Source organism: Myxine glutinosa, chromosome 8, assembly GCF_964187855.1.
Source record: "Myxine glutinosa chromosome 8, kmMyxGlut1.1, whole genome shotgun sequence".
Lineage (NCBI taxonomy): Eukaryota > Metazoa > Chordata > Myxini > Myxiniformes > Myxinidae > Myxine > Myxine glutinosa.
In genome coordinates this window covers 76,131,167-76,156,930 of record NC_136268.1, presented here as the reverse complement: position 1 = coordinate 76,156,930, position 25,764 = coordinate 76,131,167, and the positions used below count along the sequence as shown (strand labels likewise).

The 25,764-nt window shown below is 44.0% G+C and overlaps 1 protein-coding gene across 2 annotated transcripts in view; it reads left to right on the top strand.

Moving 5' to 3' along the window:
• LOC137432600 (phosphatidylinositol 3,4,5-trisphosphate-dependent Rac exchanger 2 protein) overlaps window positions 1–25,764 on the top strand; it is a 229,247-nt gene that overhangs the window by 81,810 nt on the left and 121,673 nt on the right. For both annotated transcript variants that reach the window (XM_068124662.2, XM_068124661.2), the window contains exons 15-19: window positions 1,947–2,019; window positions 2,487–2,644; window positions 3,158–3,250; window positions 3,440–3,588; window positions 9,489–9,574. In XM_068124662.2, coding sequence (XP_067980763.2) covers window positions 1,947–2,019; window positions 2,487–2,644; window positions 3,158–3,250; window positions 3,440–3,588; window positions 9,489–9,574 — 559 coding nt within the window. The remainder of the gene's footprint in view (window positions 1–1,946; window positions 2,020–2,486; window positions 2,645–3,157; window positions 3,251–3,439; window positions 3,589–9,488; window positions 9,575–25,764) is intronic.

Here is a 25,764-nt window from a genome sequence, read left to right as displayed (position 1 = left end):
CGACAAAGGAAACCCCGTTTTTTTTATATCATGCTTTCTTATTTTTGGAAATAGGGAACTTGACCCCATTGGATGTCGGATTTTTTTGCACGTTTCAAGTGGAATCGGACACTTCTTTAATTGATTTCTTAATCAATGCGTTCGCACTTCTAAACTCTCACGCTGCTTTTCACACACCAATTCCCACACACACTCCAGCAGCTGCTCCGCTTGCATTATTGCCCTGTCCAGATTGCCATTTCGATTCACCTTTATCGGAGCATGCGTGTAACAGTCACAGCACAGCTGCATAAACCTCCAGCTAGTGGAGGTTGTGTGTTAAAAGTCGTTAGAGTAATAAACGGTCAAGATGGGACCCAGGCTATTCGGCTTATCCAGAAAGTTTGTGAAAGGGACTTAGAGGTCCGATCAATGCCCTCAGACCACTCTTATTGTTATGATATAACACCATGTGATTTCACATTTAGCCGTGGTCATATTGTATGGTGAGCTAAATTATGACCTCTTTGAGTTGTTGGGTAATTAGTAAATACCGTAGTCTGATTTTCTTTTTGGACATAAAAATGAGAGCTACAGAAATACGAGACGCTGAAACGATGCTTATCACGCTCCTAGAACGGTTCGCAGGTTTCTCAAGCATTTGGCTTTTAAACAATCACCTTCAACAAGAACGAAGAGTGAGGTTGTACCTGACAATTGTACTATGAACTTTTGCAACTATAAATAAGGGACCAATATATTTTTTTCCCTGATTGACAAGGAGCCACATATTCTGTATTATTGTTTTGAAATGTATACAACATGCAATTTACCAGACTTGGTGGCATAATGTTTAGAGCTACCGCGCTGAGTCTGGAAGGTCAGCGGTTCGAATGTGACCCCGGCCAGTCACAGTCACACCAAAGACTTTTAAAATGGTGCATGCGACTTCCTTGTTTGACGCTCAGCATTTGTAAAGGATAGAGCATGGATGACCAACAAATGGTTGTCATCCATTGCACAGGATTGTTCTACCTAATGGGCTCCTCCTGTGTTGAAGTTCCTTGTAAGGGAACTTGTATCAGAATATCCCAGGCAAATATTAATCAACCAAACAACTGGTCTGGCATCATTGCAATATTTTGGTGCACACTGTGCTCATAAATAAATAAATAAATGTGTCTCATAAAATAAAGCTAAATTTCAAAATTCCTCATTTTAATAATAAATTAAATAATGAAATATAAAAATTAAATATTAAATATAATTTAATTATAATATAATTAAATTTTTAAATTATAATAATTCTATTATAATAATAAATATAGATTATAAATTAAAAAATTATAATATAATTTAATATATGATATAATTATATAATGAAATATATAATTAAAATTTAATGATATAATAATATTATCATAATATTATCAACTAAGGGTTGGCGTCAGGAAGGGCATCCGGCCATAAAAACATTGCCTCAAACAGGGAACCATGATTGTCATGGGGCTCGCAAGGCTAACCCCTGCTCGAGCGGGGAAAATGGCCTTAAAACGATCATTCATTCATTCATTCATTCATAATATAATAATATAATAACTTAGGGATAAAAATAATGAATTTAATAATTTCAATAATTAATTAAAATTAAATAAAGCTAAATTAAAAAATAATTATTTGGTCATAAATAAAGGTCTGTGCAGTATTTCCTCATAAGGCTTGGTTTTCCCTTTGTTGTTGACCAACATTACTCATCAGATCTTATGCCATGCATTTTCTTGTTTACTATTCCCTAAGAGAAAAGGTTTACTGAAAGAAAGACATTTCGATGATGTTCTAACAATTAATTGAGGTCGTGCAATGAGTGCTTTTATGAGGGAGCTAAAAGGAGAATGCTTCAGGTAATTGTGGAACGGTGTGTCTGTGTCTGTGTTTGTGTTTGCGTACACACGCGCACTCGTATGCAGGGTGACTGTCGGAGCCGAGAGGAAGCTGTCGTGCTCGGTGCAGGCCTCTGCAACAACGGGTTCATGCATCATGGTGAGGATGTACAATAAACAGCTGGACAACCTTTCGACATAGCTTTTCACACTTACGATCAATTGTCTAACATCTGTTATTTTGCCGTTACCAGGGGTTGCTGCGTGAAAGCTCTTTCAAAAGTTTGAGCGTGTTTTGTTCCTATTGCGTAAAAAGACCGTTAAAGTTGCAATTTTCCAATCACCAAATAAAATATTTAATTATCTCCTTTATTTCCAACTCCATTATCAAAGTGTATTCCTTTTGCTCTAGTTTTGTGTGCTTTAAACTCCTTCACATGCTGTTCATTGACATGCAATTGTTCTTCAACAAGAAACGTTGCTCACAGATGCTCTGGGTTTGACAAAATGGGGCACCACATGCTTCTCTACCTATGGGTTCTGCTGCTCCATACTTTTCTAAACAGGAAGTGTGCAGAGGGCCTTGCCACACTTTTGAAGAACACCCACTTTATTCCAAACCCACAGTTCTGGAAAAGAGCGAGTTTAAAGATGAACCACTACTCTTTCGCTTCTACGCCGACGAGGAGAGCGACCTGCTGGGTACGCCTCGCAAGCTGTCACGTCCGGCCAGCCAGCGCGTTGATTTCAAAGTGGTGGAAAACGTCATAGCGAAAACTCTTATGGTGCGTGTTACGGCAAAGCCCCCTGCATGATGAAACACACCCTTCCTGCAGACGTTTTGTTTATAAAAGCGATTTTGTTTTTCCCAGTGGAACATAATATCGCAGACATTGTTCTTTCTAAAAAATGTTTGTGTTTGTAACAAGTGTATTGTTTTGATCCTTTTTTGATCTGCAAGGAAAATGCAGGCCATGCTGCTCGTACTCTCTACACAGGAGGCTTTTTGGCACTTGCTCAATAACTTTAATTTCCTTTTTTTATCCTGAACTTGGAGTGCTCAGGATTAAGTAGATCTTCTGATATCATGTGGACTATGAATTGGCGAACTCCTACGAGTTGGCGGTTCACTCACAGTTACATTTTTAAAAATGTCATATTTTGGAGCTTGGAATACTGGAGAGAAGGAGCAACCTTTGGGAGTATTTGTTTGACAGTAAGCTGTCCAATTCTGTAAATTGTTTTTACCATTTACTCCACATGTCATAATGTCTCCCTACATGCACCTCTCACCATAGATCAAACCAGGACCGAATGGCTACGGATTTGACATTGAAGAACGGGGTAGCCAAGTGTTGGTGAAGTGTGTAGAGAAGACCTCTCATGCTGAGGTGAAGTTTTAGACAGAGGTTTTTCATTTACATTGTATTACCTTGATACGTACATATCCCTCTATTTTCCCATTGGGACATAATGGACAAATCAACACACAGTATCTGACAATTAACCCCGCGGTCATAGAATCATGGCAAAATGCTCAGATGGGAGTGGCAAACAGCCAATCAGAATTCTTCTTTCAGATGGCTGGCCTAAGAGCAGGGAAGAAGCTCTACCTTATACAAGGAGACGCATTCTTCCAGAGGCCCAGTGGTGAGGCTCAGGCCTTCCTGCAGCAGTGCTTTCGGGCACATTTGCTTCTTCGTGTCCTCACAGCTATCAAACCGAGAGAGTAAGCTTTCCACTGATTCTCTCCTGAGCTCTTCCTGAATCGACTTGTTTTTCGTCTTCTCAATCTCTCTCGACTGCTTTTAAACTTCTTTGTCAACCCATCCCGCTCAACTTCCCTCTCCACATTCTTCATTTCGCATTTTATTCCTCTATCCTTATTTCTCAGCAACCTTCCATACAACATTGTTCCTTTTGCTCTGGCGTCCATGGTTTCTTTTTCTAATTTTTACAGTGTAGCCCAAAGGGCAAAGCCGTCTTGAACAGTGTTTGTCTGTCTGTCTGTATGTTTGTATGTATGTATGTATGTCCCCTCAAACGTACACCAATCAGAGCTGAGGATCTGGTCACATGACAGGGGTGATGTGATGTCATCACGGCGGGACGACGGCTGGCTCCACACGCACCCCCATTTTGATTCCTATGCCATTCAGGCTGGACATATCGTTGAACCTGTCATGTATCATAAACTGCATGCTCTACCTTTACGTTTTTCATTCATTGTGAAACACATGAAGTAAAACACGTGAAAATAAGGATCTTTTATAACACTCGATTGTTATCGTGGCTGTGGTTGTTGTTGTTTGTGGGCATATTTTTCTGTTATATTTTATATTGCTTCACAAAATATCACTACTGTATATATAATTTTGTATGCTCGTTCCGTGTCCTTCTAGAGGGTTTCTCCTGTCATCGAATAAAAAAATGTTTCATTCAAACTGCTGTGTGAATAAACCATACATTAGAACTTCTTCCTCTTCTTCAAACTCGCAAAGAGGCTTTTCGAACTGGCAAATTCGTGATTAAACAAACGATATTTATGGTGTAAATGTTTGGTTCCTGTATTTACAGCGTTTGTCTCCGTATGTATGTATGTCCCTCACATATTTATCCGACATATTGGGTGAGTTTTATAGCCGACGATTATGCTTCTGAAAGGTAGAATGTAATGCCATTTGGCTTTGCCAGTTATGTTTCTTTCAACACCCTTTAGGGAACGTTCATAAATTACATTATATACCTGGTTGGGGCAAATTATCGCACTTGATGATTGGGGGAACTGAAATTATGACAGGTTGATGATATATGATGGGATGCGGGGTGGGGGGGGGGGGAGGGGGGGTGCTCCCCAGATTATATATAATTAAAAGTTTGATTAAGAGCTCTTCAAACATTGAAGCATTTCTTATGACATGACTGCCTCCAACCACTCTAAGCCTGGTGTTAACGGTTAGGGTGGAGGGTTTGGGATCAGAGGGTCCTGAGTTTGAATGCACTCAGCTGTTGAATTAACGCCAGGTGGGGTTGACTCAGCCTGTCATCCTTCCGAGGTAGGTTGGCAAAATGAGTACCAGATAACTGGTTTGACGGAGAGGAGTAGCGACCCCCGTCTATACCACACACTTAGCCGTGTGTACCAGCCATAGAAAGGCAATGCCATCATTGCCCGACGAGACTCGACATCTTAGGGTGGAGGGCTTGGGATCCGAGGGTCCTGAGTTTGAATCCCAGTCAGCTGTTGAAATAACACCAGGTGGGGTTGACTCAGCCTGTCATCCTTCTGAGGTCACCAAAATGAGTACCAACTCACTGGGTCCTCTCTCAAGGAGGTTGGTGGCAGGATTTACACTCCGTCTGCTGTAAAACACCTCATTCAGGGTTGGTGCTTTGATTGTGTTGACTAACTGACCAACATATAGAATAAACCAGTGTCTCAATGCAATCTCTTCACTTCCATGGTGACAGACAGCTTTGAGACGTACAGTACTTCAAAAAAAATTTAAAACTTACATTATTTGCTAACTGATATCTCCACCCATGTCATACTATCCTCTTCAACTAAAGTATCAAACAAGCCCGACAACTCTGCTGTTAGACTTTCGGTCTTGTTTATTTCACCATCCTTGGTTTATTCTATTGCAACTATTATTATCTGTTTGCCCATTTTGTTCTTCTTTTCAGTCTTTGTATTGTTTTTTCCCAACTTTAATTTGCATTGCTTTGTCATCATCATATATTTAATATTTCTTTCATTCCTCTTACATTTATGAATCCTTTCATATCCCTATATAGACTTTCATCTTCCTACTGCTCTTGGTTCAGTTCTCTGGAATAGCGTTCTATAGTGAAAGTCCCATGTATGTATACAATAGTTTCATATTGAAACCATATTTGTTTGATCTTCACATTCCTTATTGTAGCATAGCTATAAATCGGTTAAAGTTGGGTGAAGGCAGGGTCCCATGGCACCCAAATTGGTTACAGACAAGAGGGCTGTTATAGGGTCGGCAGGGAATTACCCATAGCCAGAGCCGCGTGTGTAGTAGGCTAGAGAATTGCCATGCTTCTGGCTGATTTACGGGTCCGGCACTTGTACTGCCCTGTGGTTAGCCTGCGATATACGATTTCAGAGCTTTCTCTTGATGTCACAATTTCTCGTGTTTTTCTTGTCTAGCTGAGCCTTGGAATGTTTAAAGTTTGCACACAGTGGCAACACTCCACGGATGTCATATACTTGATTTGTTTGAATCGATCTCCATGCCCATGGAGCACATTTCCCTGAAATGTGTCTTGTTTAAAGAATCACAGCCTCAATAATTTTGATCATCGGTCCTTCCCGCCTCCCACCAAATTTGATCATCGGTCATTGCCACCCTTGTATTTTATTTTAAATTTTCATGTTTAAAAACAATACACTACTCACCATAAGTTAGGGATATTGGCAGGTTCTTCGGTGTGGTTGATTTTGTGTATTAATTATGTTGAAAAAAGTTGTTGGTCCTAATTCTATGGTTATTAATGAGTGTGAAAAAACACAGCATTCTTGATTTCAATACCCTAACCCTAACCCCTATAAAAAAAAAAACTCACTCCCACAATATCCCTAACTTATTGTGAGTAGTGTACTTGTAAAACTAGAACGGCACTCGGTAGAGCGCATACCCCCGCCAGGCTGAAGTTTATGTTTTGTATCCCGCTGATAGGCCGGATCTGGATTCAGACCTGAACCAAAATGTAATCGGCTTGTTCTTGTCACCTAACCAACTCGTCCACCAAGTTTATTCATAACTCGTCCATAACTTTTTTAAATGTCATGTTATATATCGCTTTCGCCGGTGAAGAATATATCACCATATACTTCACCATATATCACTATATGGTGAAGAATCACTTAAAAATCAAATATTTCTCGACTCCATTTTCAGATCTTCACCAAAATCGAATCTATTTGTCCTTCCCATCCAACCTCTCCACCAATTTTCGTCGAAATCCGTCCACAACGTTCTGAGATATCCTGCTATATGTCGGTTTTGGCCCTATCACCCAATGGTGAAGAATCACTTAAAAAATTATAGTGGCTAGATCGGGTCCGGATCTTCACCAAAATCGAATCATGTCGTCCTTGTCACATACACTACCTCTCTGCCAAATTTCGTCTAAATCCATCCATAACTTTTTGAGATATCCTGCTATGTATCGTTTTTGGCTCTATCTCCCAATGGCGAAGAATCACTTAAAATGAAATAATTCTCATGTCCGAATCCATATTCAGATCTTCACCGAAATCGAATCGAGAATCGTCCTTGTCAGACACCCAACCGGTCCACCAAGTTTCGTCCAAATCCATCCACCGCTTTTTGAGGTGTTTTGCTATGAATCGTTTTTGGCCCTATTTCCCAATGGTGAAGAATCACTTAAATTTTTTTACTGGCCGGATCCGAATCCGGATCTTCACCAAATTCTAATTATTTCATCCTCATCACATAAGCATAAGCTACATCTCTGCCAAATTTCGTCTGAGTCCGTCCACAACTTTTTGAGATATCTTGTTCACAAACAAACAAACAGACAGACAGGGGTGAAAACATAACCTCCATCCACCTTTGGTGGCAGAGGTAAAAATCACATCTACAGCCAGTTACAAACAGTAATAGAATTGCCATATTTAATCCTGATGCAAATTTAAATAATGGTTTGTCCCAAACTGTGTTAAGTGATTTCCAGCGTCTATCTCATGTGCAAAAGGTATTTCCCATGGCTATACTATATTACCGTCAGTGAACATTGTCCTGTAAAGCGAGAAGTTTCTCTTGCATCTCCCGACCTGATGTACCATACTCTGTATTAGAGAGAGCCAGTGCTGCTGAAGCAGTTTCTCGGCCCGTGGGCATGCTGTGCAGTTTGCCATCCATCTCCCAGCAGTAGTCAGGGCAAGAATTTGTAATAAAATTTTTTTACATTTGTAATTGAAAAATTTAAAATTTGTAATTAATTTTTTTTGAAATTTGTAATTAATTTTTTTAAAATTTGTAATACTTTTTTTTGGGAATTTGTAATTAAATTTTTTTACATTTGTAATTTGTTCATGGTGCCGACGATAGCTGCCTACTCTTCAAGAAGGACACGGTGGGATCTTTACCGTCCACCAACAAATGACAGCAGAATCCAGTTTAATTTCCATCCGAGGGATGGAACACACATTGATGAATAGTTGGGTCGGGATTCGAACCCAGGCTAGACTGCTTGGATAGGCGAGTGTGCGTACCTCTAGGCCATCTCTTGCATCTCAGGCCACACATTGCTTGCGTTATCGCCATGTGATAGAAGTCTGATGAGTTCCATAAAGGGATGTTTGTTTCTTTGTCAACACAAAGACCAAAAAGTCAAAGTTTTACCAAGTAAGACTTTTGAATTGGAGCATTTTCCCTGTTGTGGACATGGGCGCTTTATTGTCCAAGCATTTTTCAACACTCAGCTTTATTTCTTCATGAAATATCTTTAATTAACTGCATACACTTTCTAAGTAAGTTTGAACGACCTTTTAATTCTTTTAATTCATGAGCGCTTTCACACTAAGCTGTAGTTAAACATATTGGCCTCGTAGCCGCCTGAATCATTGATGCTTTCTTCTGCATCCAAACTGTACTGGGTTCAAACCTCCTTTGGCACACAATCGGTTGCTCTGTTTTTCATGACCCAAAGGCCTGCTTCGTGGGCCAGCTGCAGCGTAGCTTAAGTAAATGTGATATATTTGAAATATTAGAAAGGAAAATGCATTATTTTTTATTTTTCATGCTTGCTTCATAAGGTTGGCCTGTTTGGTGTTCCCAAATGAGCACATTGCGTGTAAGTCGTTTGTGATGTCAGGATCTCAGGTTCAAATCAATATAGACTGCACTGTTTCCATTGTGATTCATGTAAAAGTACTCTTACGTCCTTGTCCTGCATGTGATGTATGTACAAGCTTCCCTGTGAGCCTTCTATCTAATTCACTGTTAAAAAGGGTATCTGTGTCTTATTGAGACTAGCAACGGTACCCGCCCTATGGGCGGGGCTTCAATTGGGAGGCCCAAATGAAAAGGCAAAATATCAGAAATTGAAGGCTTTTTTTTATTTTAAACGATTTATGTAAACATCCGTTAAATCATATCACACGCAAATCATCAAAATCTAAACAGTATTTGTAGAATTTCAATAAAAGCCAAAATCACTGTTCATATCGGTAAATATTATTCCATCGTGTTTGGAAAAACTGTCAAATTGGAAAAATTGGAAATTGGGAAAATTGGAAAATTAGGAAAAAATTGGAAAAACAATATAGCCTATTTTACTCCAGGGTGTCCCAGGATTACCCACCCAAAAATTCGTTGCGATCGGTTCAGCCGTTTTTGCGGTACCTGGGAACAGACGGACGGACATTTGGTGAATTATAGTAAGATGGTGGGTGGGGCCATGGGGGTTGGGGTGATGTGGAGGCAAATTTTTTGATGTTCAAAATATTAATTCAGAAAGTAAACAAAACCTATTCTGAGCAATTGATTGAGAAAATATTATTGCATTTGACTTGTCTACTCTCGATTCCACAAGCCAGACCTTCCCCCAGTCATGTGTCTCTCCTGGCAGGAACATCAGCGTGCTGGAGTCAGGAGAAAGTCTGGGTTTCCAGATTCGGAGCTGTGCTCCATCTGTCGTACATGCTGTTGGTAGAGGTAAGCACAGAATTGACGACCCCCTGTAAACGCACCACATCACAGCTGTTTCATCACCTGTTCCTCTGCATGGTGCCATCTGTTTGGGATTCTTTTTGGAGACTGCTGTCTTGATTGAGGTCAACACTTTGTTCTGCCGGGATATTCTTTTATTGGTTCTTTGTTTTCCCACTTTGAAAATAACTTATTATTTGAGTAATGATACAGCTGTTGTGAAGGAGGGAAGTGGTAACTTTTTCATTGTTTTGCTGCAAAGTTTACATAAAGAGATGCAATATTTTTAATCAAATGACATCCGTTGCATTGTCAGGCCTTGAGATTGTTCAATGTTTGCAGTGAAAGTGTTAATGGTATCAAATATTTGGGTTGGGAGTAAATAGTATCAAAAATTAAAATGGTTTGTGTTGGCCTGATCGTGTTCCCATCTGAAATCTTTGTTCATACAGTGAACCAAGGATTAAATGCCATATATCATGTGTTTGTCCATGGTTTACAAACGCCCTTGTAATCCATGTAAAAGTACACTGATGTCTGATGTCTTTGTTTCTTCAATACGTAGTACTTTCTTTATTTGTTTGGATTGAGATGTATACTGTATCTACCAAGTAAACGTCTCTTCTCTCACAACATTTGTTTCTGAAAAATAATTGAGGACGACGAAGCTTTCACTAGAATTCACTTTCAAATAGATGCGGAAGGGTCAAAGTGTAAGCCAAGGTCCTCTCCTCAGACGCACCCGATGTATGATGTCTGATTTGCCAAAGGGGCATTACTTTTCGATTTTACATCGATTTGATTACTGTGGAAACCTTTGTATATTAATTTTCATACTGCATAATTCACCTTCAAATGCAATGAAGATGTGCTGACGCCGAAGCCAAGCTGCACCTCTCTCCTTGCCAATGAGCCAAAATGCCATTATCTCATGTATGTGTGTGTATATATATATGTGTGTGTGTGTGTGTGTGTGTGTGTGTGTGTGTGTGTGTGTGTGTGTGTGTGTGTGTGTGTGTGTGTGTGTGTGTGTGTGTGTGTGTGTGTGTGTGTGTACGTACAGGAAGTGGACAAAATCAATGGAAAGACCAATAGAATGTCACTTAGTATGTTATTGGGCTACCATATGCATCCAGGATAGTATGGATATGATGTGGCATGTAGTCAACAAAGGTCTCGAACTGCTCTGCATGAATGTGGCACCATTCTTCCACAAGGAAGTTGTTCAACCTGCGTCGGTTTGATGGAGGCAAAAACCGCTATCTTAGGCACCTCTCTTGACAGCCCCACAAATGCTCTTTGGGATTGACGTCTGGCTATTGGGAGGGCCATGGAAGATGGGTAACTTTGTCCTCGTGCTCCTCAAACCACCCGCTGATAACACGTGCCTTCCAGAAGCCACAACACCCCTCCCACAAGGGAAGAAATGCTTCATCATAGAATGAATGCAGCTAGTTGACCGCTCAGGGTGCCAACGTAGAGCGCTGTTCCTCCTCTCCTCCCCCCACCCTCCCCCCCCCCCCTCCCAACCATCCTCCCACCTTGCCTTCTATGGAACGATTGGACCCAGGTCATGCCAAGAAAATGTGCCCAACACCATAATGGAACATCCAGAACGTGTTTGTGTTTGTGTGTGTGTGTGTGTGTGTGTGTGTGTGTGTGTGTGTGTGTGTGTGTGTGTGTGTGTGTGTGTTTGTATATATTTGTGTTTGTATGTATGAGTGTGCATGTGTAATCAGTTGTTATCTCAATTTGCGGGTTTCATGAGGTGGAACTGAGTTCCCCCAGGACTCGAAGTATCCACCTCCACTTCGACAAGAGATCATGGTTCATGGACCTAGCTGTTGAATTTTTGTTCTTCTCGGAGATTTGTTCCGAGGGCTCTTTCAGCATCGTCACCCATCCACAAACTGCCTCCAATTGTAGTTTGCTTGTGGCAATATTCCTGGAGATGTTTTTTTTTTTATATCGGTGAGTTTCTTCTTTACCATTCTTGTTGCTCTACTAATCACTGGTACAATTTTGACGTTTTTCAACTTCCAAGATCTCTTGAACTCATTTCGAAGTTCTGCTATTTGGTCATTTTCTAATTTCTGTGTTATTTAAGCCAAAATAGCTGTGCACTGATACTTCGATCAGCAATGCTGTCTTTTTCCTTTTCGTACCTGAATACTATGTCTGTTTGCAATTCTTTGTTTTCTATGGTCATGCTCGATGGGATGATCAGGTTGTACGTGAGCATTACTTCCTTGACGGGAAATTGCCGAGAGATATTTCTTCGTTCTTATTAGTCCCCTACCGGTGTACACAGGAGGGGACTATAGGTTTGCACTCCGTCCCTCCGTCTGTCAGTCTGTCCGTCTGTCAGTCCGTCACACAAAGAACAGTTTTCCGGATTTTTTTTTCTAAACTCTTAATGCTAATGATTTCAAACTTGGTTCATGGTTTCCTCATGATAAGTTACAGATCAAGTTCGAACTTCACGACGTTTCGATCATTTTTGACAAAGTTATGGCACTTTGAACTTTGGTAATTTCCCCAACAGTTTTCCGGACTATAATTTGGAGTGCGGTAAGTCAAAGCTGTTAATATTCCTTGTGTACAATATGCTGTAATCGTGGACTGTTCTTTAAAATGCTTTCCTAGAATAAGCATCAAGTCAAACACGTTTTCACTGAATTTTGTTTCCATTGACACAATTCTTCATATCAGGCAAGAATACATTGAATTCACATAGTTTACCAATAAATCAACAATACATCTAGGGAGGGTGGAGTGTCACTTTACCATATGCTTCTGTGCGTATAATCTGCGTGAATACTTCTTTAAATATGTATCTGATACTCTGCCCTCTTAGCACTATACACAGTATGCGTCAGAAGTAACCTAGCTTCCACGGTCCGCGGATAACACGGTCAGGATAACACGGTCAGGATAACCCGGTCTCACATCATCCACGCCCACATTCTTACCGTGCATAAATTTGCATATTTAATGAGATTCGTCTGTTCCCCAACAGTTTTCCTGACGACAGACTGCCGGTAGGGGACATGTATTGCAGCGCAATACTCAGAATGCTTGTTTTATAAGTTATGTGCACGTACACTTTGAAGAAGTTTATTTGAAATCTTATGTTTAAAAATGTCATTTTTTATGCTGTAACGAAAAGAGTAATATTTTTTGTTTTCGCCGCACAGAAGGGTGTAACGTAATGCCCTTATAACACCGCCCATAACTTATGGGATTTTATGGCACAATAATTTTCCCAGGGACTTTTCCATTTGAGCTGTACTCTTCAGATAGTCGTCTCAATAAAAATTGCAATTCTTAAATACTCTGAACTTGGGGAGAATTGCAGTGCGAGTCCAATGACGTCACCATGCGTGCTCTGTTCTGCGAAACATTTCACTAAAGAATGAACAGGACAAGGGGGCGGTTTATACTGTGTTACTCCAAGAGAAAAGTTCAATTTTCTCTAATATTTGGCGTACCTGCCAGATTGGAACAACTGCCGGAGTGGGGGGGGGGGGGGGGGGGGGGGTAGGAGAGGAGAATTTGGGAGGGGGAGAGGAATAAAGGGAAGAAGAAAGGAGTGAGGAGGAGTTGGAAGGAGAGTGAGGAGAGAGGAGTAAAGGGAAGAGAGGAGTGAGGAGGAGTTGGAAAGGAGTGAGGGGAGAGGAGTAAAGGGAAGAGAGGAGTGAGGAGGAGTTGGAAGGGAGTGAGGGGAGAGGAGTAAAGTGTTATGGATTCGTCACTTCCATTGTTGTGGTTTTCATCCACTGTAAACATTTTTGATTCCATGTACTATTATTGTTGTCGTTTAAGGGAAATAGAGATTACTATTTTCAAAAGGTGAAAAAGTTAATGTTTTAAATGAAACCGGAACTGGACGACGGCGAAGAGGAAGAGGGGGAAGAGAAGGCGGAGTGAGTGAGTCGGACAAGAAGCCGAGCTGCTTCAAGGTCCTGAGCGAACGTTGGCGGACGAGGGTCACGTGTGAACTTTGGGTTTCCTGGGAAAGGGATTCCTGCGACAGAGTTGTTATCGCTGTGACAGATAAACCTGCGTGACAGGTTTTGCGGTTGATTCGGAAGAGAATCATCGGAGTGCCGTTACGCCACGAGAACAGGCCGTCGGCCATTTTTACCTCGAGCAGGATTTGCGCTTCGCTCAAGGTTTTTCACCTTGCTTTAACCATTTTCACCGCATCCAGACGTTAATCTGGTGTGTGTGTGTAACGTGGCTTTTGAGTGGGAAATCTGCGGTTTGCCGATTGGGAGCCGTGGAACGTCCATACCCGTAGGTGTAATTTCCCAGTCGCCTGGTGGGCGCCTTTGCTCATCTTTGGCAGCGTGACTGTCACTCAAACGAATGGGATTCTGGTCTCGATTAGACATCGTTCTGACGATCACTGGAGCGGATCGACTTTGGCTTGAAGCCGGGAAAGAGACATTGGGAATGTTCTTGTTTCACTCACTTGGAGCACAGTGAGTTACCTTGTACGAACTGATGGTACCATCATAGGAAAATGATATATTGGTTGTACAATTGATTACTATTGTTATTGTACTGTTATTCTTGTGTGACCTTAATACAATACTTGTTTGTTGGTAACAATTGGTGTGGTTTCACCATTGATCTTTGACATACAGAATAACACATTTTTCTTCCGTGACTCCTCTCGGGGCTCGGAGGTACACCGTGACCGGGGTTTGGGGAGGGGCACGTAACAGAAATTGGGGGCTCGTCCGGGATATAATTCCCTAACATTCCCCAAATTCCCAAATTTGGAATTTTTCTAACATTCCCAGGTTGGTGTTGCCTGGTGTTGGCTTCGCGGTTAGGACGCAGGCTTGGGATCCTAGGATCCTGGGTTTGAATCCCGGTCGATCGCTGAATTAACGCCAGGGGGGTTGACTCAGCCTGTCATCCTTCCGAGGTCGGGAAATTGAGTACCAGCTTGCTGGGATGAATGATCACGGTGTGTACCCCGGTTTAGAATAGGTACACCATATCCCTGCGCATCGTAAGAGCGTGACCAAGGGTTGGTGTCAGGATGGGCATCTGGCCAAAAAAACATTGCCTCAAACAGGGAACCATGATTGTCATGGGGCCCGCAAGGCTAACCCCCGCTTTAGCGGGGAAAATGGCCTTAAAACGATCATTCATTCATTAATTCATTCCCAAATTTTTCAAAAAAAATTTGAATTTTTTTGTGTGAAGGTTAACAGGTGCTAACTAATAGTCACCATGGTGTTTGACGCAGAAATGTTTGCGGCGTCCCCTAATGAGGCACAGTTCCAAGCGTTAAAAAGATTGGAACTCTTGACATTGGCCAAATATTTTAACTTGGAGGTCCGAGTTAATATGAAGAAAGCAGAGATGCAGACATTGGTGGTAGAATCTCTGGTGGGACAAGGAACATGGAAAGAGGTAGCCTGGGATTGGTTACCCGAGGAAAAAGAAAATGTGGAGCTCCGGTAAATGGAGATGCAACTGCAGAGCCAGGAAAGGTTAAAAGCAGAGGAAAGGAGAGCAGAAAAGGAAAGAGCAGAACAGGAACGAGAACTCGAGGAAAGAAGAGCAGAGGAAAGAGCAGAGGAAAAGAGAGCTGAAAAGGAACTCGAGGAAAGAAGAGCAGAGCAGGAACGAGAACTCGAGGAGAGAAGAGAAGAGGAAAGAGCAGAGGAAAGGAGAGCCGAAAGGGAGTTAAAGGAACGTGACATGGAGTATCAGAAGGAACTTAAACTCAAGGAGCTGGAATTACTGGGAGAACGGAGAGAAGTAGTATCCATGCCGGCTAGTTCGACAACTAGTCAGAACACTTGGGATGTTGGTAGGCATGTGAGGCTGGTTCCACCCTTCAATGAAAAGGAGGTAGCCAAGTTTTTTTTACACTTTGAGAAAGTGGTTCAAATGCTAAAATGGCCTGTGGGGTCCTGGACCATATCAGTGCAAAGTGTTCTGGTGGGTAAAGCTCAAGATATATTTTCGGCTCTTCCGATTGACCAATGTGCAGATTATGAGATAGTGAAGAAAACCATTCTCAAAGCCTACGAATTGGTCCCTGAAGCTTACTGGCAAAAATTCCGGAATGCCAGGAAGAGGGAGAGTGAGACCCATGTGGAGTTTGCCAGAATGAAGGAAACCATGTTTGATCGGTGGTGTGACTCGAAGGGGATTGGGAAAGACTTCAATCTGTTGCGACAATTGATCTTGGTGGAGGAATTCAAACAGTGTGTCCACGCGGACATTAAAGTACATCTGGATGAAAAGAAAGTACCAGAGTTGTATGAGGCAGCAACAGTGGCAGATGACTCACAGGATGGGGTTACACAAACCTAACTTCCCGCCTAGAGTTAGCCAGGGGAGTTATGGTAAATCAGGGGCGGAGAACAAATATTCATGGAGGCGGCCTAGAGATGACTATGGAGACAAATCTGATACCGCGACCTTTAGGGATCAGAAGACTACAGTTCCAAGACAGACTTATCTTCCGGGGGGCCCGAGGCAGACCACGAGTTTTTCCTCCGGGCCTACTTGCGCTTTTTGCAAGAAACCTGGGCATTTGATGTCCCAATGTTATGCCCTGAAAAGGAAAAGTCAGGAGCGGAGTCAGACTAGTACAACTCCGAATGCATTGGCCAATGCGAGAAATCGTCCTTGGAGGACAGTGCCTTGTGAAGGTTCCCATGCCAAAGTTACGGCGTCACAGAACGACCTTGTTAGAGAGGGTTACAAACCTTTTATTTCAGAGGGGTTTGTGTCACTGGATGGAGACTTAACGAACCAGAGACCTGTTAGGGTATTGAGGGACACAGAGCACATCAATCTTTGATGCTTGAGGGCATTTTGCCATTGTCAGAGAAGACGGCAACTTGTGTTAGTGTTCTTTTGCAGCGGGTTGGTGGCTATGATAAAGCTCCACTTCATGTCATCCATTTAAAGTCTGATCTGGTGTCAGGACCGGTCACCGTAGGTTTACAAGCCACTCTTCCTGTAAGGGGAATCTCTTTTGTTATCGGGAATGATTTGGCTGGTGGTCGAATTTCTGGTAATCCGATGTTTGTTGAAAAGCCTAGTATCGAAAATAACACCGCACAGTTAGAGCAGGAGATTCCGGGTATCTTTACATCCTGTGCCACGACTCATGCTATGGGTAGGAAGCGCTCTGAAGAGAAGGTGAAGGTACTGACCACGCTTTGCACAGGCACTTCTTGTCGAGTACCCTGAAACTAAGTGTCAGCACACACAAGTCATGGAAGGAGGCAATGTTGGCAAGCTCGTTGTAGGTGGACTGAACTTTGACACAAGTGAAGATGTTCTGAACTCTATCTTTGGCAAATATGGACCACTCTTGGAAGTGCTGCTGATAAAAGACAGGGAGACGCAAAAGTCGAGAGGGTTTGGCTTTGTCACCTTTGAAAACACAAAGGACGCCAGAGATGCAGAAAAGGATTTGAATGGCAAGGATTTGGATGGTCGGACCATAACAGTAGATAAGGCAGGCCATGGGCGTCGAGGGAGCTACAGAGGAGGAAAACGTGGAGGTAGTTTCAGTGGTGGCTTTGGCTCCCGAGGTGGGAGTAGTAGTTTTGGTGGTGGCCGCAGTCGTGATAACTACGGAGGCTCCCAGCAGCAGCAGCGCAGTTTTGGCAACTCTCGACGGGATGACTATTACGGTGGTAGCCGAGATGGGGACTGCTACTCACGTGACTACAGCACCCGACTCTACAACCGTGATTATGATTTTTATGATCAAGAGAAGAGTTGGAAGCACTGAGTGCTCAGGAGCATCCGAGCCAAGATTCCTACAAGGATTAACCCGTGAACTCCACGTTCCTAAATGCGTCCATGCAGTGAATACTTCCAGGCCTCACCGCCCAACCACCATGAAACCTGGCTCTCAGCTCGGCCTCCTTCAAAAAGTGCTATAGATTTGCTTTGCTTTGGATTTTTGATCACAACCCCTTAACCTTCATTCAAAAAATGAAAAATAAAAATCAGAGGTTGATGAGATGGAGTTTGGCTTTGCAGGAGTTCAACTTGGAAATTGAGCATGTAAAGGGCAGGGACAATGTCGTTGCTGATGCTTTGTCCAGAGTGAACTAACTTTGGAAATTTCTGTAGGTTGTTGGAAGTTTTGTTGCTTTATTTTGGGGAATATTAATTATTGTTGTTCACTTGAATTGATCATTTGGGTGTGAGTTTTACTTTTGTTTGTTAAAAGAGTTTTTGCCTGCAAAGAAAGTTTTCACTATGTTCAAACTTTCTTTCTTGAGGGGGGGGGGGGGGGGGAGCAGGGGTGGGGGGGGAGTGTTACGGATTCGTCACTTCTGTTGTTGTGGTTTTCATCCACTGTAACCATTTTTGATTCCATGTACTATTAGTGTTGTCGTTTAAGGGAAATAGAGATTACTATTTTCAAAAGGTAAAAAAGTTAATGTTTTAAATGGACTGGACGGACGACGGACGACGACGACGAGGAAGAGGAGGAAGAGAAGGCGGAGCGAGTGAGTAGGACAAGAAGCCGAGCTGCTTCAAGGTCCTGAGCGAAAGTTGGCAAACGAGGGTTACGTGTGAACTTTGGGTTTCCTGGGAAAGGGATTCCTGCGACAGAGTTGTTATCGCTGTGACAGATAAAGCTGCGTGACATGTTTTGCGGTTGATACCAAAGAGAATCATCGGAGTGCCGTTACGCCCCGAGAACGGGCCGTCGGCCATTTTTACCTCGCGCAGGATTTGCGCTTCGCTCAAGGTTTTTCACCTCGCTTTAACCATTTTCACCGCACCCAGACGTTAATCTGGTGTGTGTGTGTAATGTGGCTTTTGAGTGGGAAATCTGCGGTTCGCCGATTGGGAGCCGTGGAACGTCCATACCCGAAGGTGTGATTTCCCAGTCGCCCGGAGGGCACCTTTACGCATCTTTGGCAGCGTGACTGTCACTCAACCGAACGGGATTCTGGTCTCGATTAGACATCGTTCTGACGATCACTGGAGCGGATCGACTTTGGCTTGAAGCCAGGAAAGAGACATTGGGAATGTTCTTGTTTCACTCACTTGGAGCACAGTGAGTTACCTTGTACGAACTGATGGTACCATCATAGGAAAATGATATATTGGTTGTACCATTGATTACTATTGTCATTGTACTGTTATTCTTGTGTGACCTTAATACAATACTTGTTTGTTGGTAACAATTGGTGTGGTTTCACCATTGATCTTTGACATACAGAATAACACATTTTTCTGCCGCGACTCCTTTCGGGGCTCGGAGGTACACCGTGACCGGGGGTGGGGAGGGGCACGTAACAGAAATGGAAGAGAGGAGTGAGGAGGAGTTGGAAAGGAGTGAGGGGAGAGCAGTAAAGGGAAGAGAGGAGTGAGGAGGAGTTGGAAAGGAGTGAGGGGAGAGGAGTAAGGAGAAGGGAGGGGTGAGGATGAGTTGGAAGGGAGTGAGGAGAGAGGAGTAAAGGGAAGAGAGGGGTGAGGAGGAGTTGGAAAGGAGTGAGGGGAGAGGAGCATCAGCGGAGTTCGGGGGAGAGGCAGGGGGGGGGGCAAATACCCCCACCTCTATTTTTTTCAGTAGTTTACAATGAAGATAAAAACATCCCGTATTTCAATGTGAGTAACAAAGGGAAACGGAACACAAGTGCGTGGATTTCTTCCCCCAACCACTGCAGATATTGCGGCATTTGCATAGAGTGACGTGATTGGCTGCATCCTTTTTCAAATCAGATTAACAACTTTGATATTTGTGATTTTTCACAAATGAAGGATTTTCACAAATTAAGCCACTTTGGAATGAAGCTTTTCTGCAATGAGACGGATTAGATACTGTTTGTGCTCAACCATGGAAGAAGAAAGATTCTCTTCACCGAATCTTCTTCACATAGAAGACAATTTAACTGTGAAGCTGATTCCAAAGGACATTGTGGACGTTTACGCCAACTGAAGGGAAAAACGATTGCACCTACTTTCATCATTAAGGTAAGATCAGTATTTATATTAAGACAATGTTCATGTATGATGTATGTGAATCACTGGGGAGACATCTCTATATATAAAGGAGGAGTGTCTGTCTGTCTGTCTGATGTCCGCTTATAACTCAAGAACTACACATCGGAGAAAAGTTTTAGACACAGATTCGGAATCAGCATAAAATCCCAGTGGTTATAGGCGACTTTTTATTTTAATATCAATGGTGCAAAAAACCGCGCCAGCTGCAATTCCGTGGTGTAGTTTGTGGCGGCGCTATTGCTCCTTTCCGATCCCATGATGCATTGCAGTTCCGATTCGCGATGAGGTCTATGCGCTATCACCGACACTTTTCCACCTTTTCCATACCTTTTAATCAGATTTACCCTATCGTCCATCGTAACCACATTACGCTTGGAAACACAAGCATTATCCTTCTTCGGACCCATGGCTAACAGTAACACAGACAGAGTAAAGGAATACTGTACGTCGCCTCTGTTGTGAATGCGAAGCAGCGGTTGCGCGTACGTACAGTATACTGTACGTACATATTTATATATTTTTAATGTGCTTTTTATTGTATTTTAAATTGTTTTTTAGCTTCGTTTATTGTTAATTTATGTACTATTTTATTTATTTTAAATATATTTTTAAGGAAAACAAATGTTTTCACGTCCGTAGGAGTGACGTAAAGTCGCACATAATGACAAAATGCGCGCCATTTTTTCGCGCCAAGAACGAATAAACGGTTTTTTTTTTAGTTGAGATTTTATTCGAATTCAAATTTCATTAAATTCCAACTGTTGGAAACAATAATTATTTCAACTGTTGGAAATATTTTTTTGGTTAACCAACGACGGTCGATTTAATCTCGACCTTCCCCAAATGCGGAAGAGTGCGGCGCTGCAGGAGCGCAGGTGAAACCCAGGAAATGCACGTTGGTGTTCACAGTGGAAATGCCCATGGACGGCATCGTGGTTAACGGCATCGTGGTTAACGGCATCGTGGTTAACGGCATCGTGGTTAACGGCATCATGGTTAACGGCATTGCTACGAATTCCTTCTGGGAATCTGACCCAAGCCACAATCTCCCAAACCCATATCCGTGCAAGTCCTTCTCTCCCAGACACGGTAATGACTAACGTACCCTCCGACCTCCCCTCATCCTGCTTCCAGGCCCTGGGCTCCTCTGGCTTTGCCGATTGTGAGAGTCCAAAGCTTTTTAGCTCCAGTCAGAGCTGACTCGGTGCTGCAAAGTCTGCCATTTCAATCGTTGTGGGACGGGTCAGGTGTTGTGGGACGGGTCGGGTGTTGTGGGACTGGTCGGGTGTTGTGGGATGGGTCGGGTGTTGTGGGACTGGTCGGGTGTTGTGGGACTGGTCGGGTATTGTGGGACGGGTCGGGTATTGTGGGACGGGTCGGGTATTGTGGGACGGGTCGGGTATTGTGGGACGGGTCGGGTATTGTGGGACGGGTCGGGTACTGTGGGACGGGTCGGGTACTGTGGGACGGGTCGGGTACGTGGGACGGGTCGGGTGTTGTGGGACGGGTCGGGTGTTGTGGGACGGGTCGGGTACTGTGGGACGGGTCGGGTACTGTGGGACGGGTCGGGTACTGTGGGACGGGTCGGGTGTTGTGGGACGGGTCGGGTACTGTGGGACGGGTCGGGTACTGTGGGACGGGTCGGGTACTGTGGGACGGGTCGGGTACTGTGGGACGGGTCGGGTACTGTGGGACGGGTCGGGTACTGTGGGACGGGTCGGGTGTTGTGGGACGGGTCGGGTGTTGTGGGACGGGTCGGGTACTGTGGGACGGGTCGGGTACTGTGGGACGGGTCGGGTACTGTGGGACGGGTCGGGTACTGTGGGACGGGTCGGGTACTGTGGGACGGCTCGGGTACTGTGGGACGGGTCGGGTGTTGTGGGACGGGTCGGGTGTTGTGGGACGGGTCGGGTGTTGTGGGACGGGTCGGGTGTTGTGGGACTGGTCGGGTGTTGTGGGACGGGTCGGGTGTTGTGGGACGGGTCGGGTGTTGTGGGACTGGTCGGGTATTGTGGGACTGGTCGGGTACTGTGGGACGGGTCGGGTACTGTGGGACGGGTCGGGTACTGTGGGACGGGTCGGGTACTGTGGGACGGGTCGGGTACTGTGGGACGGGTCGGGTACTGTGGGACGGGTCGGGTACTGTGGGACGGGTCGGGTACTGTGGGACGGGTCGGGTACTGTGGGACGGCTCGGGTACTGTGGGACGGCTCGGGTACTGTGGGACAGGTCGGGTATTGTGGGACGGGTGATGTTGAAGCGATCGTCAGAACGATTTGTATCGAGACCAGAATCCCGCTCGGTTGACAGTCACACTGCCAAAGATAGGCAAAAGTGTCCTCAAGAGGCGGCTGGGAAATCACACCTTCGGGTATGGACGTTCAACGGCTCCCAATCGACGAACCGCAAATTCCCACTCAAAATCCACGTTACACACACACACCAGATTAACGTCTGGATGGTTGTGAAAATGGTTGAAGCGAGGTGAAGAACCTGGAGCGATGCGAAATCAGGCGCGAGACAAAACGTCATGTAGGCAATGTACTGTGATATTGCTCTAAAATATACATGTTCTTTTCATCATATATTTGTCTTATTCTTATTCAACCCGGGCGAACCCGGGTACCTCAGCTAGTGATTCATAAAGGACTCGATTTTTTTTTTAATTCAATAATTTGTTGTTATGCTAATTAGTGGGGCGGCTTAGCCCAAATATTCAAAAGAATTGTGCATTTTGTGATACAAGCACCAAATTTGGCACAAATGTACATTAATATGTTGCGAACATTTTCAGATATTGGGCCACTTGAAATTCCGTAATTTTTTTTTTCAAATTTTTTCAAATTTCGTAATTTCAAATTTTTCGGGTGACACCGTCACAATTTCGGTCTTCGAGGCCGGCCGATAGGCAAAGTGTGACCGGAAGGGACGAGGTTCTCCTGACCACGTGGCCCTCGATCTGGGAAGCGAGAGGCGTTCCATTAGTGGACGCGCCCCTCACGCCCGACTTTTGGGCGGCCCCGGCAGGCCGTTTGTTTTGACGTTCCGTGACAGGCCCCGCACCCCCACCTCCGGGCCGACCGGAAGCTTGTGCTGAGTACATCATACCTGAACAACTCAGTGAGGCAGAACACAGCAGTGCACACCAGGGTGACCCCTTCAGTGCATAAACCAATTAACCTGTCCACTGCAGGGCATATAGAAATGAAGTTATTTTCTGCATATAATAATAATATAAGTTCAGTTCTACAGACTTGGCATTTAATATGGAATATTTTTTTTTTCTTGACTTGGGTTTACTTTTTAACTCAGTATATCAATCTGGTGAGTTTCTTTTTCACTTTGGTGATTTATTTGTTAAAAGAACCTTGTCACTGATTGTCTGTCACAGCAAGAAGTCAACAACAGGATTATATCACAGGTGGTGTGGCAAAATGTACGGACAGGTGCATTTGACGATTGGCTTCACAGTCGGGTGTACAAGGGTTGTTGCGTTCTGTATTAGTGGAAAACAACTGCTGCACGTCTCCAAAGGTTATTGCCGCTTCCTCTGGAGATGGTCCGTCAACTCGACAATGCTGTTTGTCATGGAGTGGTGGCTTTACGAAATTACGGCATGAAAGAGCGTGCTATTGCTCGGCAGTATGGCATCACTCAAGGTCAGGTGTCAAAGATCCTGAAACGAAATGCTCAGAAGGGTGTCCCTACTCCAATACCGAGGCCAGGATGTCCCCGCAGAACCACAAGGAGGGATGATCGCCAGCTGCACCGGTTAGTCCGCAATGGCCGTACCAAGTCAGCTAATCGGCTTAGGTCTGAGTGGCAGCAACTGACAAATGTGCATGTATTCAGAAGGCTAGTCAACCAACGACTGGTTCAAGCAGGCTATCGTGCCAGGCGTCCCCTGAGAAAGCCACGCCTGACCAGACAACACCGCCAGCGCCGATTGCAGTGGGCCAGAGAGCACCGTCAATGGCAGCCAGGACACTGGAATCACGTGATCTTCAGTGACAAGTCTAGATTTCTGGTCTATCGTCAAGATGGCCACGTCCGAGTGCGCAGACAAGTGCATGAAGCCTACAACAAAGATTGTATAGTGCCAAGAGTCCAAGTTGGAGGTGGTGGGGTGACTGGGCTCCTTTTCATGCAGGCGGCAAAACTGACCTGGTTGTTCTGAATGGAAACCTGAACCAGTTCAAGAACAGGGCCATTCTGGAAGAAACATTGCTTCCATTTGCTCGTGCAGCCTTTCGAGGAAACTTTGTCTTCCAAGATGACAATGCACGGCCTCATCGTGCTCGCATGATCCAACACTTTCTTGCTGACTGTGGTGTAGAGCATATGGAGTGGCCTGTCATGTCCCCGGATATGAATCCGATAGAGAACTTGTGGGCAGAATTAACGCGTCAAATCGACCACTTGGACCAGCAGCCGACCTCTGTGCGTGAATTGCAGCAGGCTATTGTCACTGCATGGCAAGCGATTCCTGTCCAAACCTTGGCAAATCTCGTGAACAGCATGCCTCAACGTGTACGTGCTCTCCTGAATGCTCGTGGGGGTTACACGAAGTACTGAACTGTAATTTTACTGTCCATAATCCCAGTCGTAATTTAACTTTTGTTTTTTGTTCAAATTTTTTTTGGCTAATTTGCAAAATGAAGAGATACTTCTGGAAAGCGTACAGAAGTTTAACACAGTACTGTCCATGAATTGAGTTCGATATCAGTTTACATCACTTTCAAGGATCAATTTATTTGTTTCGAAATGTCAAATGTGGTTTTTGTTTCTTTTAAAGGTCACTTTAACAAAATCTAGAATAATTTCAACATAATTCAAATGAACTTTTGGTTCTAAGACATCTTGAAAAGTAAGTTCACCCCCACAAAAAAAATATTCCATATTAAATGCCAAGTCTGTATATAACAATTCCTGTTATCACCACTACCACTACAACTACCACTACTACAAGCTTTGTCTGGAATTTTGTGGACTAACAGACAAACAGACATACAGACAAGCTGGGATCAAAACATTACCTCCTTCCACCATTGAGTGTAGAGGTAAACATCATGGAAATTATATCATGCCCTAGATTTAATTCATGCTTACCCGTGTATTTGCTTCACTGGTTCACAAGGTCTTTTGCATACATGTAATTCAGACTCTCGTCTTCATTGCTGACCACACAATGTTCGCAACATATTAATGTACATTTGTGCCAAATTTGGTGCTTGTATCACAAAATGCACAATTCTTTTGAATATTTGGGCTAAGCCGCCCTACTATATCGGCCGGCCTCGAAGACCGAAATTGTGACGGTGTCACCCGAAAAATTTGAAATTACGAAATTTGAAAAAAATTGAAAAAAAAAATTACGGAATTTCAAGTGGCCCAATATCTGAAAATGTTCGCAACATATTAATGTACATTTGTGCCAAATTTGGTGCTTGTATCACAAAATGCACAACAGGTTTGCTATGCTGCTACACTAAATAGTAATATTGGTCGTAGCTGGTAAACATATTGTTACGGTTTACTCGCGACCCTCCTGCCCTTACCAAGGGGAGATTAAGCCCCTTGCCCTCTTTGGGACGTCGCAACCAAGAGACTTGAATCGCCCCTCCCGGGCAGATGCAGGGTAGGGTTCCGGGACAATTCTCGCACGTACCTAAATACCTACTCCGCCACGGAAGCGGGGATCAAGCCTCGCACGAACCACGCATAATTTGAGTACGTCCAAGCGGATGGCGTACCACGTGATCCGTGCAGTTATCTGGTATTGGAACCCGATTCGAGCGGTGTTATTCGTACCACGCCTAGTCAATAGATGGAAGGGATGAGACGGTCGAATAAAAGGAAGAACACAGGTTTAATAATTATTCACACTATTATGTACAAGGATCGGTAGAAAGCAGAGACACAGAGCAGTCTTATACAGTCGTATCTTAATTCCCAGACACGGGCCCGATCACACTCACAGGGGGGAAATGAAGGAAGGATGATGTTCACGCGCTGAGCGCGCCGACTTGGTCGTCCAGGAACGGCTTCGCCTGGCGTGGCTCTCCCCGGTCACAGCACGTCCCTCGATGAAGGTAAGCAGGCGGCGGGAGGGATCCTTGCAGTGCGTCTCTCGAACAAAGGGCAGAGCAGGCAGGCGGGAAAATGTCCGCGTCTCT